Below are 19877 nucleotides of genomic sequence, written 5' to 3'. Positions count from 1 at the left end.
CACCAACTCCGCCTTCTTCCCAACTCCTCCCCCGTCGTTGCCAGGAGACTGATTTTCGGTCGTTAAGAGCCAGGCCGACTCCTTTGTTCACTTGATGGTTCTTGAATAGCATTCATGCAGGGGGGGGGAAGGGGAAAAAAAAAAAAGGGGAAAGGGAAAGAAAAATTCCTTTCTAAAATCAGAACTATGACACCTGGTGAGCCTCTCTGCCCCAGCTGCATCTAAAACAAACATTTCTCACTGTAAAAGAGCAGTGACTATTTTGCAATATCTCTTGGGTACTGTATTTGGGATAATTATCATTAGCATAGTAAAGGGTTTATCATATGAATGCTCTGGGCTTTTTAATTCTGGGTTGCAAGGAAAGTAAGTGGAAGGGAAGAGGAATAGCTCAGGGAAGGCTGCTCCTGGTAAATGATTCACAGCAATACCCAGGATGCTATTTAGAAGGATAGTGCCTCTGGGATCCAGCTGATTAACAAAGCTGGTTTAGCTGTGGGAGGCCAGAGCTAGAAGCCAGAAAATGTATAAATTATAACAAGCAGCCTAGTCCTCCTCTGTGGTGAGATGAAGCCATTTTTGTGGAGGAGCTAGCAGGTGTATGACATCCCTAGACCCCTTCAGCCTATGGTCTGGGCACCAGCCTGGGGTGCTGGGGGCCAAAACCCTGGGTGGCCACAACAGTTGTGCAATAAGGATCCTTGATTCTCTGTATCCCTTTGGTACACACCTTGCCAGGGAAATTGTAAAACCGGCTTTGCATAAAAAGGTTTGGTGAAGAGAAGAATAGACAGCAGGAAGCAGAAGAAGTGGTGCCTCAGATGGAGAGAGGTGCAGCAGGGAGGAATTTTGATGCTAAACGTAAATGTGCTGGGAAAACAGAATTACGAACACTGTTGATTCAATTTGTGAAACGGGGTCAAACTTGAAGACTAGTTTTATTTGAGGAAAGTACATAAGACAATAGTTAACCTTGATATTTTCTACCTTAATGTTTTAGAAATATTGAAGAGTTTTGACAGTTTTAAAATAGCTTTTTTTAAAAAAGACATCTAATTTAAAATTTTAAACTTTAAGACAGCAAAGAGTGAGAAAAGAATGTTTAATTCGCTACATTGAAGATCATCTAGACATTTAATATTTTATTAATTAACTAAAAAAACTGTTCCTATATAATTTAGTCTCAACCATCTAATTTTCTGACTTGTTTTAATCACAACATCATTCATTGTCTGTAATTATGGCCAATTTCTGTTATTTGGATGTGTTGCCTGAAGCCCTTACTATATCCTTTGCTTCTTGCTATACAGATAGTGGTAAGAATGAAAAACTGCTATTTTCCTGTAGCTTTTTTTTCTACAGGTAATTACTTCTGTAATCATTTGCCATTTGAACTTTGTTAGGTTGATTGTTTCATTGTAAACCTTTAAACAATAAGAAAGTATAAGATTCCTGAGAATTCTGTAAGATGCATCTCTTTACTCCAACTTTCTCTTACTTGAATATGGTTATTTTCCTTGCATTTTTCAACATTGCCTTCCATATGAATTATTCTGCATATGTCTGTCTGAAAAATGTATTTTGGAATATACTGAACAAGGTACTGAACCTGCAGTTTCATACCTTTTAGTTGTCTCTGTATTCAATAACAAAGAATTCCAGTATTTGTGAGATTCGATTTCATTTCAAGGTATCTAAAGGAAGAAAACAGTTTTGCAAGCTACACTATTAATCTAAAAAAACCCACCATATTTTATCTATTTACTTAAGTAATTTAGACTTCTTTTAGTAATTATTTCAGTGGAAACTGCAATGATGTGTTAAATTCTGCTACAAGTCATACAGCAGAGTGGTAGCACTGGTACCCAGATGTTTCTTAAATAAAGTCTGCCTTTCACCTAGCTGCTCTGCTTTCTCCAGTAGTGTTACATACACTAACTTTTGCTGTTACTTGAAAGTAGGATTTTCATAATCCCTCAGCTAGTTCATCTGTGTTCCAAGGTTCTGGGCAGAGCTAAATACTGGTAAAACCCACCTCCTGTCCTTTGCTGTGTTAGATACCCTTTCATTATTCTCCACATTAAATTTCAGGCTATTTTCTTCATGCACTACCTTTTCCCTTTTCTCCTCTCAATCTCTGTCTTCTTTCTTGCAATATTCAAACTTTACGTGTTCAAGAATGTGATTTTTGTAAGAAGGGGTTGAGCCAGAAGTAAAGCTCTGAACTGAGGAGTAGCTGGGCAGCTCCATACCTTGAGTCCCCAACCACATTCCTCAACAAGACAGATCATTAAAAGGCTCCATGGTGGCAACTCTTGGAGAAAACAAAGCCCAAGTCTGGATCTGGTGGAGGAAACTTTGGCTGTGAATGGTATAGTAATGACTAAAACATACACCTGTGACAAAGCAGTTCCAGCTCTTCAGTCAGACTCTTAACACTTGCTTTGAATGCTTTAATACAGGGATTCAAGTGTAAAGGTGGTATGAATAAATCGTAACTCTCTTTTTTTTTTTTTTTTTTAAAGAATTAGAAGATGGGAGAAGTAAAAAGTCCCAAATCTGTAGCTATTCCCTTGACTAGTGACAGAAATACAGAAATTTTCTTACGTAAAATAGAGGTTTCTGTGTGAAGCCTGGACCAGAATCAACTGTCTCAAGCAGGTAAAATGTATCGCATCCAGGCACCTGTGTAAATGAGTGTTCAGGCTTTGTGTTTGGGCCACAAGAAGTTGACCACAGCTCTCAGAGTGTGACCATTCAGCTAATTCCTTATCCACTGAGTGGTCCATCCACCAATTTATAGCCTCCTCAGTTTAGAGACAAGGATGTCATGACCATGTCGAATGCTTTGTACAAGTCCAGATTAGAGGAGCAGCTGATGAGCTTGTCTAACTTGATCTGCTGGATCACTGAGAAAAAACAGCCTTTGAACAGAGGCATTCTCACAGTAGGTAGTATTTTTCCTGTTAATCCATGAACTGTTATGTATTTTCCATACTAGCATAAATCTTGTTTTACAAGGCCTTTTTCCGGGCTAAATGCCACACTTATGTGTGGTAGCAGCTCAAGCTTTTAGCTCTAGCATTGCCACTTTAATTCCCTACTACATTAACCAAGAGAATAACCAAAATACTACAGTTGTCTCCTTAGTGAGACCTTTTGTACTACAGCATCCAGTGAATCCTTTTCCCACTGTCTGCATTCCTAACACTGTTAGTTAATGCTTTTGGTGAAACAGTTTAAAACATGGAATCAGGGAAAAATAGGATGTTGAACATTAATCACCTGCAGCAACCACCATTTGCTGCTATTAAGTATCCCCTTTTATTTTTATACAAGGATAGAGGTGTAGGTTCAGTACATTCAGCTGAAATGTTCTTTGAAGGGAGGGTAGGACTATCCATTTTGAGTTCATTTCTGCCTCTCTTTAGAAATGAAACCCCGAAAGTCAACAACAGCTCAGTCAGGGAGAGAAGACATCTGGCCCATGGTGACTCTGCAGAGTATGCTGCTAAGATCAGTTACATTAAAAGATTCATCTGACCCTAGCACAGTTGTTTGTGCCATCTGATTAGATGTGTTTCCAAACTGTGTAAAGCAGTTGGAGATGACTGAATTACAGACAAATTTTTCAGAAGAATAAATTCAGTGTTGTTGGAGGTTCTTGTAGGAAGTTCTTGTAACATGTCAGCTGAACGTTCATTCAGGATCCGGGGAAAGAAATTCCTACCCAGTGTTACCCAGCTTTTCTGGTTTTGTTCAGTCTGACCTTAGTAGTGCCAAATTTATGATAATGCTACTGCTGCCTAGGGAGGATCTGAGAGGTATAGAAGTGCATTTGTGGAGTTCTTTCCCAGCCTGTTTGTGTGGAGCTCATGTAAATCTCTGTGCTTCAATTCATCTGTTCCTTGTTTGGGAGGACCTGTTATAAATCAAATCTTGTCAGTGAATTAGGGACAGAGAGGGAGCAAAAATATTTGTTTTGCTCCTGTTAATTCAGACCATTTCCATGTGCTGTTTTTATTTTTCCTCTACAGGTCTATTAGCACAACTGAGAGAATTATAAATTTTGATCAGGGAGCAGAAATAAACAGCTGACACATAAAAGAGGACCTTTTAAACTAGTTTTACCACAGAGAAAATTATGGTAGAATGATGTAGTGTGTAGAATGGTACCTAAGGTTCATCCTTGGCAGGGAAGCTTATTTACTGATGAAGAGTAAATCTTGAGCAGGAGCAGAGTGAGAACATGGTGAACACTCTTGAGCAGCATGCCTTAATGCCATCATTTCAGTGGCAACCACTTGTAGTTAGTCCAGTTGGAGGCAATGAGGATGTATAAAGTTTTTTATACAGGGATGCTCTGAACACAGAGAAAGGTTTTGACATCTCTGTCACTGGGGACTTGTAAGTACTGATTAAACTGAACATTTTCCAGGAGTGGTTTGTATCACTGATCTTTGTGTAGCTGATCCTGCTCAAGGTGGGCTGGATGAACTTGAATGACTTTTCGAAGTTCTTTCCAGTCGTGATTTTTATGACTCAGTGACACTCGAGACATCCACTGCTCCCACTGGAGCAATGAATCTCAGCATCCTTGAAAAGCCAAAGTCAGCATGTGCTGAGTTACAGCTCCAGAATTCAGTGTTCTTGCAGAGGCTGGTAAAATTGGATGGAGCAGGGGAAAGTTATGGAGTAGAGGAATTCCTATTCAGACATGTGAGTACGTCCTCATACAGAGGGGTTGTTTTTTGTTGAACAGTAACACTGACTTGCTAAAAAGGCTGCAGGGAGGGAGGGCATGTGCTTCGCTAGAGGGGGAAGAAATCCCCCATGTTCCTTTGCCCTGAGCAAAGGGACCTGGTGCAGTTTTTACTGGTGTTATTGGTAATGGGGACTTAATGCTAGCGAGCATCACACCCTATGAATGAGACAAATTTCTCTTACTGGCTCCTTCCACTCTGAAAGAAAACCTATTCTCTGCTTTTAGTGATCAAACTCTAAACAGCAAACAGCCCTTTTGTTTTGTTGCTTTTTCTCCTCCTTTCCCCTGAAAGCTCTGCGGAGAGGAATGGCTGTTTCACCATGGGAGGTCCTGTCTTAGAGCGCTGCTGTCATTAGTCTTCTGTCACGTTGTCAGCCTTTGATGACTCAGACATTAAAAAAAAAAACAAATGATCAACCCTCTTTCTGAACTAAAATAACCTATGAACAGCTTTCTTAAGGCAGATTTTAATACAATTATTTAGGTCATATTTTTTTTCTGAAAGCTTTTAATGGGACTCACAGCTTTGCTGCTTGAACTGAAGTTACTTGAATGTTTAATTACTATTTTTTAAACAACATTCAATGCCATTGAAGTCCACTTGAGAGCTTTGGTAGATTTAAAGAAAAGAGAGGCCTTGAATATTCAATAGCTTTGAAAAGGTCTATGCCTTTTTTTGTTGTTGTTTTGTAGTTTAAGTCAATATTTCTCAGCTGAGTTCCTTCAATGCACCAGAAAATTGTTGCTGAAAGAAGAGAAAATTTTAAAAATAAATCTGTGCACATTTCTGCTTATATGAGCAAGCAAGCAGAACAGGGAAAATAGAGGTAATAAAATAAGTGTCAAAGCTGAGTCTAGATTTTTTCGGGTTGTAAATGAAAATTGCTATAACAATGCTATATGGGAAAGTACATGGCCCCTCCAAAAAAAAAAAAAAAAGGCTGAAAACAGTGATGAAGCTTATGTTACCAGTCATGATGTAAGCCATCCTGATACCCAGGTTTTGTCCAAATTGTGAGTATCTCTGAGGTGCCACCTAGAGATAAATGCTTTGGTCTCAGAAGGAATAAGTTACATTAAGTATCTCTGCATGACATTGCGTTGTGCAGCATCAATAGGTCCCTACTACGCAGGTCTCCTCCACTCTCTCCCTTCTCATGCAGACTTTTTGGCAGGTGCAATGGTCACTCCAGAAGGCTGCTGGGCAGTGTGGGTGGTGGGATGGATCTGGCTGCTGATGCTGAGATGCCGTGGTGGTGGCTAAGGCTGGACCAGAGCCCTTCCTATGAGGTCCTTCCACATCAAATCAGTCACATCATTTTCCTCCCATCACCCTGGGAGGGAGGGGCAGCAGTCTAGTACCTCCTAGTTTCCAGTCAGTGCAAGGAAATGAGATATTCAACATATTCCGTCAGGGCAGAAAATTTATCACCAAGACTCCTGACCTCAGTCCATTGTCAAACCCAGGTAACATGCCATTCCCTTCCTCCTCTGCCACAGTTAAAGCCCACCAGTCCTGTGTCTTTCCCCTCCCTGCACTACTGTTGCCACTAGCTCCTCTGCTTCTGCCAGCGATGTGGAAAAGGGAGTCGACTTCAGATGCTGGTTTGTGGGGCAGTGCTGCACTGCCTGGCAGGGTCAAATCTGGCAAACAATGGAGCTGCAGCACAACGGACAATGGAGCTGCAGCAGGATGAAAACAGTGCCCCAGGTAGTAGGGTGTTATGAAAAGACTCCTCTCTTTTTCGTGGTGTAGGTCTTGCTAAGGAGAACCCCTACTGTCTGGCTCTAGGCTAAGACAAGCAGCCTAACCCTGTGCATGTGCCTCAGGGTTACATGTGGCTTTGAAACCCTTAGGGATTAGAAATTATTCCTTTTGAGAGCTGGGATTATGGGCATAAGGGCTGGACTGTACCAACTGTGGAAGGTAGCAGATTCAATAAGTTTAAAGGGCTGCAGGTATTCTGCATCTGTCACTTTTTCCTGCTGCCTGGCTCTTAGTTTGTAGCATGTTAAGGTAAAACTTTTCATCTCTGTGGCCTTCAGAGTGTTTACTCAAGATGCTGACACCCAACAACAGGACTTTTGTTCAACTCATCCAGCTTTCACTGCATCCTTACAGCAGAGGCAACTGAGTCACCGAAGGACTGAAAGGCTTGAGGTTGCCCTCAGGAGAGCCAGAGCCTGTCCTGCATGCCACTTCAATGGTGGCATTGCAAGCATGACACTGGTTTTTCAGGAAAAATCATTACACTAAAAAAATGGACTTTGAATATAATTACAGTATGACCATGCCTCTGTAGTTACTGAGGTAACAACAGAGATTACAAACTTTGAGCATCTACAAGTGTGGTCTGTGCTCACATGCATGGGCTGTCCTCAGTCCTTGCAAGCTGGGATCTGAACCTAGACTGTTGCCACATTGATACCAGTGCTTCAGTGAGACCCTAAAGCATGAACATCCTCTGTAGGAGAGCTGGGATCTGCCTAACACAGAGGCAGTGATGCTGTCAGGGTTGGCAGGCTGAGAGGCTTGGACATATATGCTCATGTGTAAAATAATTTCTTATCAACATTGTAAGATGGATTGGGTTTGCATGGCAGGGTTTTGGTAGCGGGGGGTGCTGCAAGGCTGGCTTCTGTGAAAAGTTTCTAGAAGCTTCCCCTGTGTCTGACAGAGCACAGCACAAGAACATCTATGAAGACATGACACATGCTGTGTTTCTGTGAGAAGAGTCATGTAGGTGGTTTGTTCGCCTGACTAAAACCCTTAGTTAAAACAATCACTAGTTTAAGGCACAGTTTGGAAATGAAAAGTAAGGGGTGAACAAGGTTTGTACTGCTACCACAAAGGCACCCTGAGGAATGTTAAGTCAGGCTTATTCTAACAATTATTGTGAGCCTGTGAGTTATTTGTATTGAAACAGAGCAACATGTGGTTTCTTACAGAAACTGGTGTAATCCACTTTCAAGATGGCACCATAGGAGAAAGATGATCTGTATGGGTTTTTGTATTAATTTCTATCATAAAAAGAGTCACATAGCCTAGATAAATCTTTCAGGTCAGTGGAAACTTTTCTTCAGCTGTCTTTTTATACAGGATTGTGTTATTTGGCTTTGCTGTGCAAATAAGTTTTTTGCTTGATAATGTAGTTCATTTGTGACTTATCTTTAAATGTGCTCTAGTCTCATAAGCAAAAGATTTCCATTACTTTATCTAACAATATGCAAATGAGGAAAGGGTCATGCAGCTGTGTCCTTTGTGAAATATCAGTAAAAGAGAAATAATCCATTCAACTGTCAAGCCTAACTGCAGAAGAAATGGCAGGGCGCACTGAGTTTAAGATAAAGCACTAATCAAAAGGAGGCATGACTGTTTGTTGAAGGCTGGCTTAAAAAGAACACTTTAGGAAAAGGAAAAGACTATTTTGATCAATATGGCTAAGTGTATGGGCAGCAAACTCTATGGTCTTAAGACAGAATTACATCAGAAAAAGCTTCAGAACAAATGAAAGACACCAGAAGAAGTTAACTATGCCTCAAGGGGGAGTAAAATATCTAGGTTATCAACTTATACAGAGGGAAGAAAGGAAAAATCTGTGCCTACCTACAATCAATCAGTTCACTTTTAAACCCCAAACTCTTTGGGCTTAAATAGGATGTTATTAAATACCAAGGCAACATACTGCCATCTTTTAAGTTCAACCTTGTGTCTTTGTCCAGAGTTCGGCAGTACATCTCACATGTGAAGATGCAGTGGAGTTTACAGCTGCTCTGAGCTGCCTTTCATCACCTTGGTGGTCCATGCTGTTCTGCTGAGATCTGTCCTGGTTCTGGTTGCTTGTAGATATTTTCAAGCAGCTCAGGCATTGCTGGGTATTTAACACCTGAACTGTGCCTGTTACAGTTCAACAGAGTGCAGCTTCCTAGGACTGCATAGGCTTAAATCTAAAGGTGCTGGCTGAGTTCATAGACAGCAGAGTGCTTAAGTTAAGTTTTATGAAGTGGTGTGCATTCAGTCATACTGAATCAATGACTGAAATAAATTATTTTACTGGCTTTAGATGTGAATCTTATGGTAGATTCAAGCATATCTTGATGAAGTAAAATGTCAGTGTTGTGCTTTCTCCTGTAAAATCATAGAGGGGTATAATTATAACTGCTTGGGGTTTTTTGCTGTTTTAAAACCCAAATGATTCTAGTAGCCACTGACAAGTACAATTTGTGTCTGCTAATAGTTCTCTTTTCTTTAGATCTAAAGCTTTTGAAAGCAGATTTAGGTTCAGCATGTTCAGTTTGATTTAAATTATTGTCAGACCAAAATTTTACATGTACCTTGCCCCTGTGAAAAAGGCTGCACAACATGCTGTCTGAGGGGCAATCACATATTTATAGATCTTAGAGCAAAGGGAGAACATGATGTTAGTCTAAACTGACTGCAGCCCTGCCCAGACCTTAGATTCTTTTATTTAACTGAGCAGCTTGAGGTTGACCAAGAGTATAATTTTGGCACAATATCCAGGCTTGATTTAAGGACTCAAAGTGCTGCAGAGTTTGTCACAGTCACTGGGATTTTGTTCCAGTGGTCAATTACCCTTTCTCTGAAAAATGCCCTTTCTCTGAAAAATACCCCTTCTCTGAAAAATCTGTACCTTTTTTTTTTGAATTGTCTTAACTTCTTTCTTATGAAAGCTGGATTTTGCTGCTTTACTTCATCAGTAGGCCTGAGGAGCCTTTTATTTTCCCACATATATTTCTTCTGCTTGTTATTCTGTATTTTCACAGATCAGAAAAATTTCAGAAAAATTTCTGTGCATTCACAAACCCGATTAGGCAGACATCTTTTGCACCCCAGTATTCCTGTGCTAAGGATCTGACATATTAAAAATATGACATCTTAGAAAAGAGTTTATAGGATTAAATATAATTCATGGCTGGGATATCAATACTGGGGAAGGAAAGGTATGTAGTACATGCTGTACTTACACTATAGAAGCCATGGTTGCTCTGGTGTCTCTCAAAATATTTTTTTCACCATTTCCTTGAATGTGTCAAACATGCTTTAAATGGCTTGAGTGCTCTGGTATTTCTTTTTCCATAAACAATTCCCATGGCGTCATATGGCCAGATGATAACAACAAGGTATCTGGTCCATTCCCTTGTCTCTGGGCAAAATCAATAATTACTCTGAACCTATATGATCTTCCTTCCATTCTTTTCTACTGAGAAGTTGAAATACAATCAATATATTGTTTCCATAGGGAATGAAGATTTAAAAAAAAAAACAAAACACCACCGAGTATTCCAAAAGCCTGAGTCCTTTCTCACATGAGAAACTTAGAAACCAAGTAAAATCAACGGGAGTCACTGTTGGTAAATCCTTCCTCAATACATTTGTCTCGTTGATTTACAACTAATTATGGTTCCTCTTTTTTCTTTAGGGCTCTTCCTGCGATGATGGAGTGGGTCCGAACTCAGAAGGCAGGAGAAAGTGGTGTGAATATTATCACTGCAGATTTTGTAGAACTTGGTGACTTTATCAGCACAGTCATAAAGCTCAACTACGCCCTGGGTGAAGGTGAAGATGACACTACTTGATAGTACTGTGATATATGTGTTGTTGCATTATTTAGCATTGAAAAAAAGGATTGTATTCTAAAAGACTTAAATTGTAAAACACTCATCTTCTTGTAACACACTGAAGTGTTTAGGGCTTTAGTGGGTGGGCATAAGGAAAATGTTTTCATCATTTATGATCATTTTTCACATTTGTGTTTCATGTGAAGAGCAAAACTAAATATGTTTACAGTGTTTGATAAAAGAAGGCCATTTACAGGTTCTCCATGAGGTACCAAATGTGATTCATGCGTCTTCTATGGTTATGAACAGTGCCAAGAAACTTTTTGCAAGGGGATGTATATTGTTCTCTTCCTGCTCATAGCAGGATTCCCAGCGGTGTGAGCGTTACACTGGGAGACTGAGGGCAGTATATCTGGCACGAAAATTTTAAGCTGCTACATTTCATCTCTTAGGTGGTTTAATTGATTGTATTTATCAATGAGCTACAGGTTTAAATGCCTTTGTGATGTGAATCCAAGTTCATGCTTTAACACATGCATTATCAGTGGACAGTAAACATGATGTGTTATGTACCATAATAAGTGGACAGTAAACATGATGTACTGTGTAGCTTGCACAGAGCACAGACTAAATCCTGCTTGCTTTTCATTCTTAAAATAGGGTTTTCAATGTCTCTCCTCAGGTCAAACCAGCAGCTAATGTGATACTGGCCTAACTCTGTAATCACAGAATAATAGAATGGCCTAAGTTGGAACAGACCTTAAAGATCATCTAATTTCAACACCCCTGCCGTGGGCAGGACAATTTTCACTAGACCAGGATGCTCAGAGCTCCCTCCAGCATGGCTTTAAACACTTCAGAAATGGGGAATTCACAGCTTCTCTAGGCAACATGTTCCAGTGCCTCATCACCCTCACAGTGAAGAATTTCTTCCTAACAGCTAATCTAAACCTGCTCTCAGTTTGAAACCCCCTTGTCTTGTTCCTACATGCTTTTGTGAAAAGTCCCTCTCCATCTTTCTTGTAGGCTCCCTTCAGGTACTGGAAGGCTGCAATTAGGTCACCCTTAATCCATCTCTTCTCCAGGCTAAACAAACTCAGCTCTCTCAGCCCTTCCTTATAGGAGAGATGCTCTCCCTCTCATCAGCTTGGTGGCCTCTTCTGGACTTGCTCCAACAGGTCGATGTCCCTCCTGTTCTGCAGACCCCAGAGCTGGATGCAGTGCTTCACGGGGGGGTCTCACCAGAGCAGAATAGAGGAGCAGAATCACCTGTCTCAACCTCCTGCCCACACTACTTTAGATGCAGCCCAGGACTTATGTCACTTTCAGGGCTGTGAGTGCAAATGGCCAGTTCATGCCCAGCCTCTCACCCACCAGCACCCCCAAATCCTTGTCTCCAGGGCTGCTCTCAATCTGTTCATACCCCAGCCTGTGTTGATACTGGGTGTTGCCCTGACCCAGGTGCAGCACCTTGCACTTGGTCTTGTTGAACCTCATGAGGTTCCCATGGGCCCCCTTCTCGAGCTTGTCCAGGTCCCTCTGAATGACATCCTGTCCTTTAGGTGTGTCAGCAGCACTACTCAGCTTGGTGTCATCTGCAAACTTGATGAGGCTGCACTCAATCCCTTCATTTATATCATTAATGGAGATACTAAATAACATCAGTCATAATATGGACCCCAGAGGGACAGCTGCTGGTGCATGTTTTCCCTGGTTCAAACAGGAACACAGCTAGGCCAGCTTGGAGCATCACTTCTTCCCAGGATTAATATTATGTAAGAGCCTTATCCAATATCTACTGAATTTAATAGGAAAATGTCCTGTGTTTAGTATGTATTGATCATAAGATCAGTAAGTTGTGTGCACTGTAATATGTGCAGTATTTTGTCCCATAGGGGAAATCTCATTTCTGCAGGACTGAAACTGCACTTAAAAAAAATAGATATGGTCTAACCCACTCTTTAAAGTAGCTATGAAGAGAACACTTCTCCACTGATTACAAAAAATCAGTGCCAGTTTCATCAGTGAAAAACTTCTGTGGTAAAGAACGTAGTAGTTCAATTCTACCTAATAGCAGTACTTTATAGTCTTTAAATTGTCTGTTGGATATAATACTGCATAACACAAGATTGAAAGTCTACTGAATGGCACTGTTCTAGCAACAGAATTACTAAGCATCCTACTTTTAATAAAACGCATATAAAAAATACATGAAAAACTTAGTGATTTATAAACTGAGAGCATTGCAACTGTATGACACCTAACTGGATAAAACATAGTCAGTCATATCTCCTGCACACATGAATACATAGGTACATAACTTTAGAAAGCAAAACATTTCATTTGTGCAAAACAATAGTTGCTATAACATCTTACAAGGAAAATGCTGTTTGAAATATTGCAGGGATTGATGGGATAGAACTAATGTCAAGTTTCTGTTGATATTACTAGAACTTTTGGTTGAGTGAGGAGAATGGCTTCATACAGTCCTCTGCTTTTTTCTGTCAGATGATAATGACTACTGTCTCACATCAGAGTTTAGAAAATCCAAAATGGTCTTATTGAACAGTTGGGCTACAGGGGTATTATAGAATTTTTTGTTGGTTTTAGTTTAGGAAGTGGAATAAAAAGAACTCTTGCTGCTATTTTGTGCTGAGAGGATGCCTTGAAAAATATGTGTGCACATGTGTGTGTACTGTAAAGAAAAATGTTAAGTGTGTAGTATAATGACACTTTTAAATGTAGGTATGTGACACAAAGACATCTGTGCACACTTACATAATGATATTTGTGGTTCTGACGAGAGTATTATAAATTTGTTAGAAAAAAACCATATAGCTGTTATAAAGTCATAATGTCTCCTTGAGTAGCATTTTCTTTTCCTGTATAGGTTAGGACTGTAAGATTCATCCTCAGTGAAATCTGTGATCTTAGCCAGTTAGGTTTTTTACGGCATATAAACTTTATCCAGACTGCCCCAAAAATTTACCTAGGAGTCCCTGTTCATCTTTTCATTGGAACAAGGGATAGGACTTGAATGCTTTCACGCACAACTAAGCAAGATATGGGATGGTACACTTTGATACACATTGTTTTGGGTTTCCACAAGCTCTCCAAGTAAAATTTATGTAACAGACACATAAAAAGAAACATGAAAATATATTTTGGAACACACAGCTATGTGGGTGTCCTATACAGAAATGTGAAAATCTTTGCTTATTTATTAGCAGTGTGGTGTGAAATGCTCTTTTCAATTTTCCATTTAGCTGGATTTGGTTGCTTCCACACTCTTCCTGTGATCCTTCTGCTGCTTAAATATAGTCAAAAGAGTTAATCTATCCTTCTAACATAGTAAAGTGATCTGAATCCTTGGGTGGAGTAAAACTTAGTTTTCTTTTTTTGGATTCTGGTTGAAACTCTATTGCATCTGAGAGCATCAACACCAGGTTCCTGCTGGTACCCCCTGCTCAAATCAGGGCATCACACACCAGCTACACTAGGCTTTTTGCTTACACTGAGGCGTGCTCAAAGCAAATGCTCTGCTGTATTTTAATAAAGTGTGTATGTGTGTGTGCCTGTATATATGAATAAGTATAGAGCTATCTAGAGTTTGCTAGCATTGTATGAAATGTTTGCTTAATGTCTGTTTTATTCTAATTGCCGTTTGGAAATAAATGAAAAAGAAAGTAAAAGCAAAAAAAAAATCCTCTGGCAAGAAACAATAATAGACAAATCATATGGTTTCTCCATTAATGGGGAAAAATACTATCAAAATGTTAAATTCTGGTCAGAAAAAGTATGTTTTTGTTTAGCTGTCGATCTTTCTATTGGAGAAGCACAGCACTTTATGGTAAGAACAGGTAAACAAACTTGCCTTAATTACTAAAAAAAAAAAGTGCATGTGGGGATATACTGTCCATGCTCTTCTGAAGATTTTGTCTGTGAGGGCCCAAAACTCTAAGTCTTGATAGAGATGCACTCCCTGTTAATATTGTTTGGGGATCTTGCCAAAAAAGAACAAGCTGGAAAGTACTATGCAGCACAACTGGACCATTCAAGAGCCCAGTTTTGCCACCCATATGCAGCTAAAGCTCTCTTTGATTTCAACCAGAAATATGCTTGCAGGGCTGGGTCAAATATGTTATTCTGACCTTATTAACGTGGAATGTTTCTTCATATGTATTATGAGGAATCTTGCATGGGAAATGAGATGACTGTAATCAGCCCATCAAGGAGAAATAGCTGTCTACACTATTGATCTGCATAAACATCCATTTATTCAAACTGCCACATCACTGACTGCCAAAACATTTTTTTGCTTCCTATGCTCATTTTCCGCCCTGCTATGTTCATGATATATACATCAAGTACTATTGTTTTCTGACATTTTTGTGTGATTACTTGATCCTTTCTTTTCAGCCACACATGAAAAATGGCAACTGTGCTGCACACACAGAGTGTCTCAGCTGGTGTAAACCCACCTGGCTCCATTTTTCAGTTTGCACATGCTGAGACGTCTTTGTTCAGTACTGATCTAACCTGCAGCAATCTGGACCAAACAGGAGGTGCTTCCTGGAGTCCAGTTACTGCCTTGTTTGGTGAGGGATACATTGGAATAAGACCACAGGAGCTTGGTTTTAAAACTAGAGGGTTATTTGATTTCTTTTGCTGTTGGATATTTTACTGGTTTTGTAGGTTTCAAATTTACAAACCATTCTTTTCAATGTACACATGTATGTATATATAAATGTATATCTGCATACATGTGTGAGAGGGAACGTATGATCCTGTATGCTGGGTTGTCTTTACTGATACAAATCTAGACCATTTCTGCTAACTTCTAAGCAGCTACTAAGCCTTTACCCTGAGATGAGAGGGAGCAGATAGTCAGTGTGTAGTAAGTATATGCTGTGTTGCAAAGGAAATTTAAAATTGTGGAGGTTCATTCCACAAAATAAAAAAGGCAGAGTGCCCTGAAAACACAGTTCCAGTGCTGTCTATCCTGAATTTGGTGTATGAAGCACTACTTATTAGCAACTGATTAGGCTATTTGGTGATTTCAAGAGGTCAGGTAACACCATTTTAAAGTTCTAAATTCTTTTTCAGTGAAGTAAAAGCTAATAGTGTATAATGTATTTGCCATATCTCAGTGGTAGCTTCTGTGTTACATACAGTCAATGTTGTTCTGAATTGTATGTGTTTACCCAATGATGAGGTTAAAATACGCTGTATAGTATGTGCAATGTATTGATTACAAGTATGTTGGAGTTCAGTGGTCTATTTAGTTTTTACTGTGCTACTGTTTTGTAGGTATATGTGTGTATGGGATTATGGATTGTCTACAGTGTACAAGGAAATAATAATTAATCCTAAAGGAAAAGGGCAGTTATGTAACCTGCCTTAATGCATTAGTACAATATTGTTAAATCTCATAATTATCAGTTCTGTTTCAGATGATACCAAGGGTTGTCCACAGAGCTGACGTCCTCACTTTTCGGCACTAAGGAGTTAAACTTGAAGTAACTTGGAGCTCACTTACATATTTGTACATTAAGAATAGGATGTTTGCCTGATCAAATACCTTGATTGTACAAGGTGGCAAAGACATGGTGTGTTACAGATCAAATCACTTCTGCGCACACACAACTCCTGCTGAAGTCAGTGGGAATTGTGATCATGTAATTGAGTGGCCTAAAATTCATCTTCTGGAATACAGTCATGATAGGAGGATGGGGATATCCTGGCTTTAAGGAAGTGCCTGGATGCTATGCAATACTGCTCATGTCCTGTGTTGGAACATAGCTTTAAATTTGCAGGAAAAGCTTTGAACACTGCTCCAGTGTAGGTTGGACTGTAAAAATCCTTATGCGAAAATTATAAATGTGATAGCCTGATCAGCCTGGCCTGCCCATTTACAGCATTCAGCTTTCAGGAGTCATGGCAGCTTTAAAAAAAAAGAAGCTATAATAATTTCCCTGTGGCTGGCAGGACCTACTTGGGAATCTCTACATTGCCTACAGGTATGACTCCTCTACCATTCCCACAGCTAGGTCTAGCTGTCGCTTCATGATTTCTTTCTAAGATACCCCTGCATGAAGCCAAGGGTGATTATGAAAGATGTACTAACTAAACACACAGAGGGTCCACCCTGTGCCTGGCCAGTTGGAGTAGGCAAAGGGTGCTTGCCCTACAGCAGCACATTTGGTGTGCTATCAACTTCAGTCGTGAACAGTTATGGAGGGAAGGCGGAAGTCTGATTTCAGACCCTCTTCTGTTATTTTTGTCTAGTTAAAATGCAGCATCTTTGCACTTCTCTCTACTCAGTGCTCCTTATCTGAACTTCCACATACACATTCCTCTACCTGCCAGCTGTGAATACTAGAAATTCATCAACCTCAGTACCCCATAGCAGTCCACAAAAGATTTTAAGTATGGGGCTAAAAGATGGCAGTGGACCTCATCCGATGCTCCTGGATGGTTTATCTCCACAGTGTAATTTGGGCACACATATCCACTTAGATGGGCCTCAGCTTGTCCAGTGCATATCTCCTAAAATGGAGATACACTTATGGGTTTTTTTTCTGCAGTGAGATGGCATGTACTAGCCTTTTCCTTCAGCCCTGGGTCCTGAAAGGTCAGTTTGACTGGGAGAGATTCCTTGAGTAGCTGCAATTAGTTTTGCTGTGAAGCTGAGAACCTTAAAGCAGTATCCTGAGGTTATGTGTAATTACTATTACTGAAAATAAAAATTCTTGTTAATACCACAGTTTTAAAAAGAAAAAGAAAAATTATCTGGGCTTGCCAGGACAGTTGTTAAGTTTTTGACTGCCTCAGTCATCAGTAGCTTTAGGATCATCTGGGTGATGATTATTAGGATGTTATTGCCGCACTGCCTCCTGACACTGTTCAGGGTCTCTGTACAGAAGCCTTATTATTCCCGGTAAGCATTAATGCATTTGAATGACTTTTCTCCGTTTTGGTGGGAAAGCTGATTGAGTAACACTGAGGACATGGAGCTCCCTGTGTGTTGTGCCCACAAAGGTTCACAGAGCTGCACCTTCTCGTTTTAGGATCTGTTCAATGGTACTTTAATAAATGTTGTGTAAAAAATGCCTACAGTTCTCTATAGCAAATGTGAATTTTTATGACAAGAATGTGTATTTAGAGTTTAAAAAAAGTAATATAAAATCCAGTTTCTTTGTAAACAGTGAAACATCTAATAAAGCTCTGGTACCTGTATTCTTGTTTTATGGCTTCATTGTTTCATTTAAGACTTCATATGCAGGAGGCCTTTTAAGCACAGTTTCAGGTTATGGAGTGGAGTTGTATGTTAGAACCAGGCTCTTGTGTTAGGGGCATACATGGACTGCCCCTTGAGGGCACTGCAGTGGGAGTGTTGTTTCCCCTTGGTTTCTGTGGGACGCTTCCATACCACAGGATTGTAATGTGTTGTTCATGCTGCCCAGGACACAGCAGGCTCTTGGCTGCCTCTTTCTCAGTGGGGCTCTCCAGGCCTAGTTTTCCTCAAGCACCAAGGTGCAGGACCCAGCTGTGTAGCCTGCTCAAGCCCCTGCTGATGACTCCTGTCATTGCTGGTATGTTGTGAGAAGGAGGGAGATGGAATGCAGGGATTGCACCTCTGAAATGCCAGTCTCTGCCACTGTTCCCCTGAGCCCTCCCACCACTACTACCTGTTGCCAGTGTAGGCACAGTGAGCACTGACCACCACTGAAGCAAACCAAAACCTGCTTGCCTGCAGGTGCAGGTGGAGCAGACTTCCTGCTATCCCAAGTCTGGCTCCAGGACATGCCAGCGAGTAAGTAAGTCCCACCCATTATCTCCCTGGTGTATCCTGTGGGTTCAGGGACTTCCCTTGGAGGAGGACACAGGCAAGTACCCACCAAGAGTGCTCTGCACCCAGGAGCATGGCCAGCAAGGCTGGGCTTTGCAGTGTCCTGCAAAAGTGAAGTGTGGTATGTTACAAGACAAAAGCCTTTCTGCCTGGCAACAGCTCGAAGTTGAAGGTTTGCATTGCTTTATCTTCCTAGTGAGACCGGAAAAGTTGTTTTCCAGGACAGACCTCTTTTGCTCACCTCTCCTACTGCATCATGGCAAACCCAGCCCAAGTGCACTGCCTTCCTACGCTCTGTGGCCTTTCACTTGGCCCAGGTGAGGACAAGGAGCCAGGCACAGGCTGCCAGGGTTGCAGAAGAAGATGCCACAAAAGATGAGCAAATGTCTCAATGACTCCCTGCAGAAACCCATGAATTAAATTTGCCATCTGCTTAAAATGTCCCCCCACTTCTTCCTACCCCACAGGTACTTACCAACAGGAGCATGTGAGTTGCTCTGTACACAACATGAATTTACATCATTGTTGAGTGGTTACTGAACAGTAAATGTAATCTTTAGTTTGGATCAATATCAATAAACAAAGCTTCCATCTCTCCTTTAAAATGTTGAAAGTGATACCAAATTTTCATGTAGTCATTAATAGCTAGCAAATCTGCCCAGAAAGGAGGGCATCTGGAATAAAATCTGCAGCTCCTGAAAGAGGGGGAGAATTTAACTCTAGTGCTGGTAGAGTGGATCATGTCAGAGGTAGCATAAATTGCAGAAGGAGCTGATCAGCTGCAAGGTACCCAAACGTGGGACTGAATTTAACAGGATGGCTCTTAGTGCTTTTACTCACCATCAAAAAAATTAGTATTCAGGCTGGAAGGGACTGGAAGGGGTAGGGGTAGTTCAGAAGGAAGATACACTCACAGAAACTTCCTGCAATCTTGGGAGACTCAGTTGTTCCAGTCTCCATCAGCATTCCATAACCTTTTACAGACCAGTGTGCACCAATGTCAATGCAAACAGCTCCCCCATCTCTGGAATAAATTAACTGTGCAGTCATCCAGTCAGTTCCTTCTGCAACAACCACCTGGTGTTCCTATCTTAGACAAAACACTTTGAACATGAGAGATTTTGGGAAGGGAGAGGGAGTATGTTGTGGGAGAGCAGGATACACTTGGAGACAAGACTATCTTTCATCTCTACCACAGTGACACAGATTCAGGCCAGCCTGAAAGTATGGCCTGAAAGACATACCTGAGCACCTGTACCTCCAAATAAGAATATCTGAGCCAGATGAAGCCACAGAAATAAAAAATCTTGCAGACTAGAAAACAATGATCTGCAGGCAGGTAGGATTTGCAGGGCTTCTGGAGAGCCATTGCTCCCTCACAGCGTTCTGATTAAAAGGAAGAGAGCTTTAAAAACCTCCTACTTGATTTACATGGTGCACAGTGTCCTTTGGCATTAATGTCCTTCTATATATGCATTCCCGGTCGGGGCTCCTCCCCGGGCAGATGGAGCTCGTTAGCCCTGTAAGGCAATCCATCTACGTCCTGAGGACCTCGCTGCCACCGTCCAAGCGTGCTTGGCCCCGGCAGATGAACCTCAGGATTAAAGGGTGGGCTCAGTTCCGCGCACACTGTGTCTCACCTAAAAAATCCAATGCGCAGGCTGGAAGGTGTAAAGACCT

The 19877-nt window shown here is 40.9% G+C and overlaps 1 protein-coding gene across 1 annotated transcript in view; it reads left to right on the top strand.

The window, feature by feature from the left end:
- The window catches only part of PLCXD3 (phosphatidylinositol specific phospholipase C X domain containing 3), a 75580-nt gene extending 65178 nt beyond the window's left edge, over positions 1 to 10402 (top strand). The window contains exon 3 of the mRNA XM_027896181.1: positions 10207 to 10402. Coding sequence (XP_027751982.1) covers positions 10207 to 10363 — 157 coding nt within the window. The 3' untranslated portion in view covers positions 10364 to 10402. The remainder of the gene's footprint in view (positions 1 to 10206) is intronic.
- Positions 10403 to 19877: the final 9475 nt, after the last annotated feature.

The sequence above is a fragment of the Empidonax traillii genome, unplaced genomic scaffold (genome assembly GCF_003031625.1).
Source record: "Empidonax traillii isolate 1590-97213 ecotype Southwest subspecies unplaced genomic scaffold, ASM303162v1 scaffold484:size464376, whole genome shotgun sequence".
NCBI lineage: Eukaryota > Metazoa > Chordata > Aves > Passeriformes > Tyrannidae > Empidonax > Empidonax traillii.
This window is presented reverse-complemented; position numbering and strand designations above follow the sequence as displayed.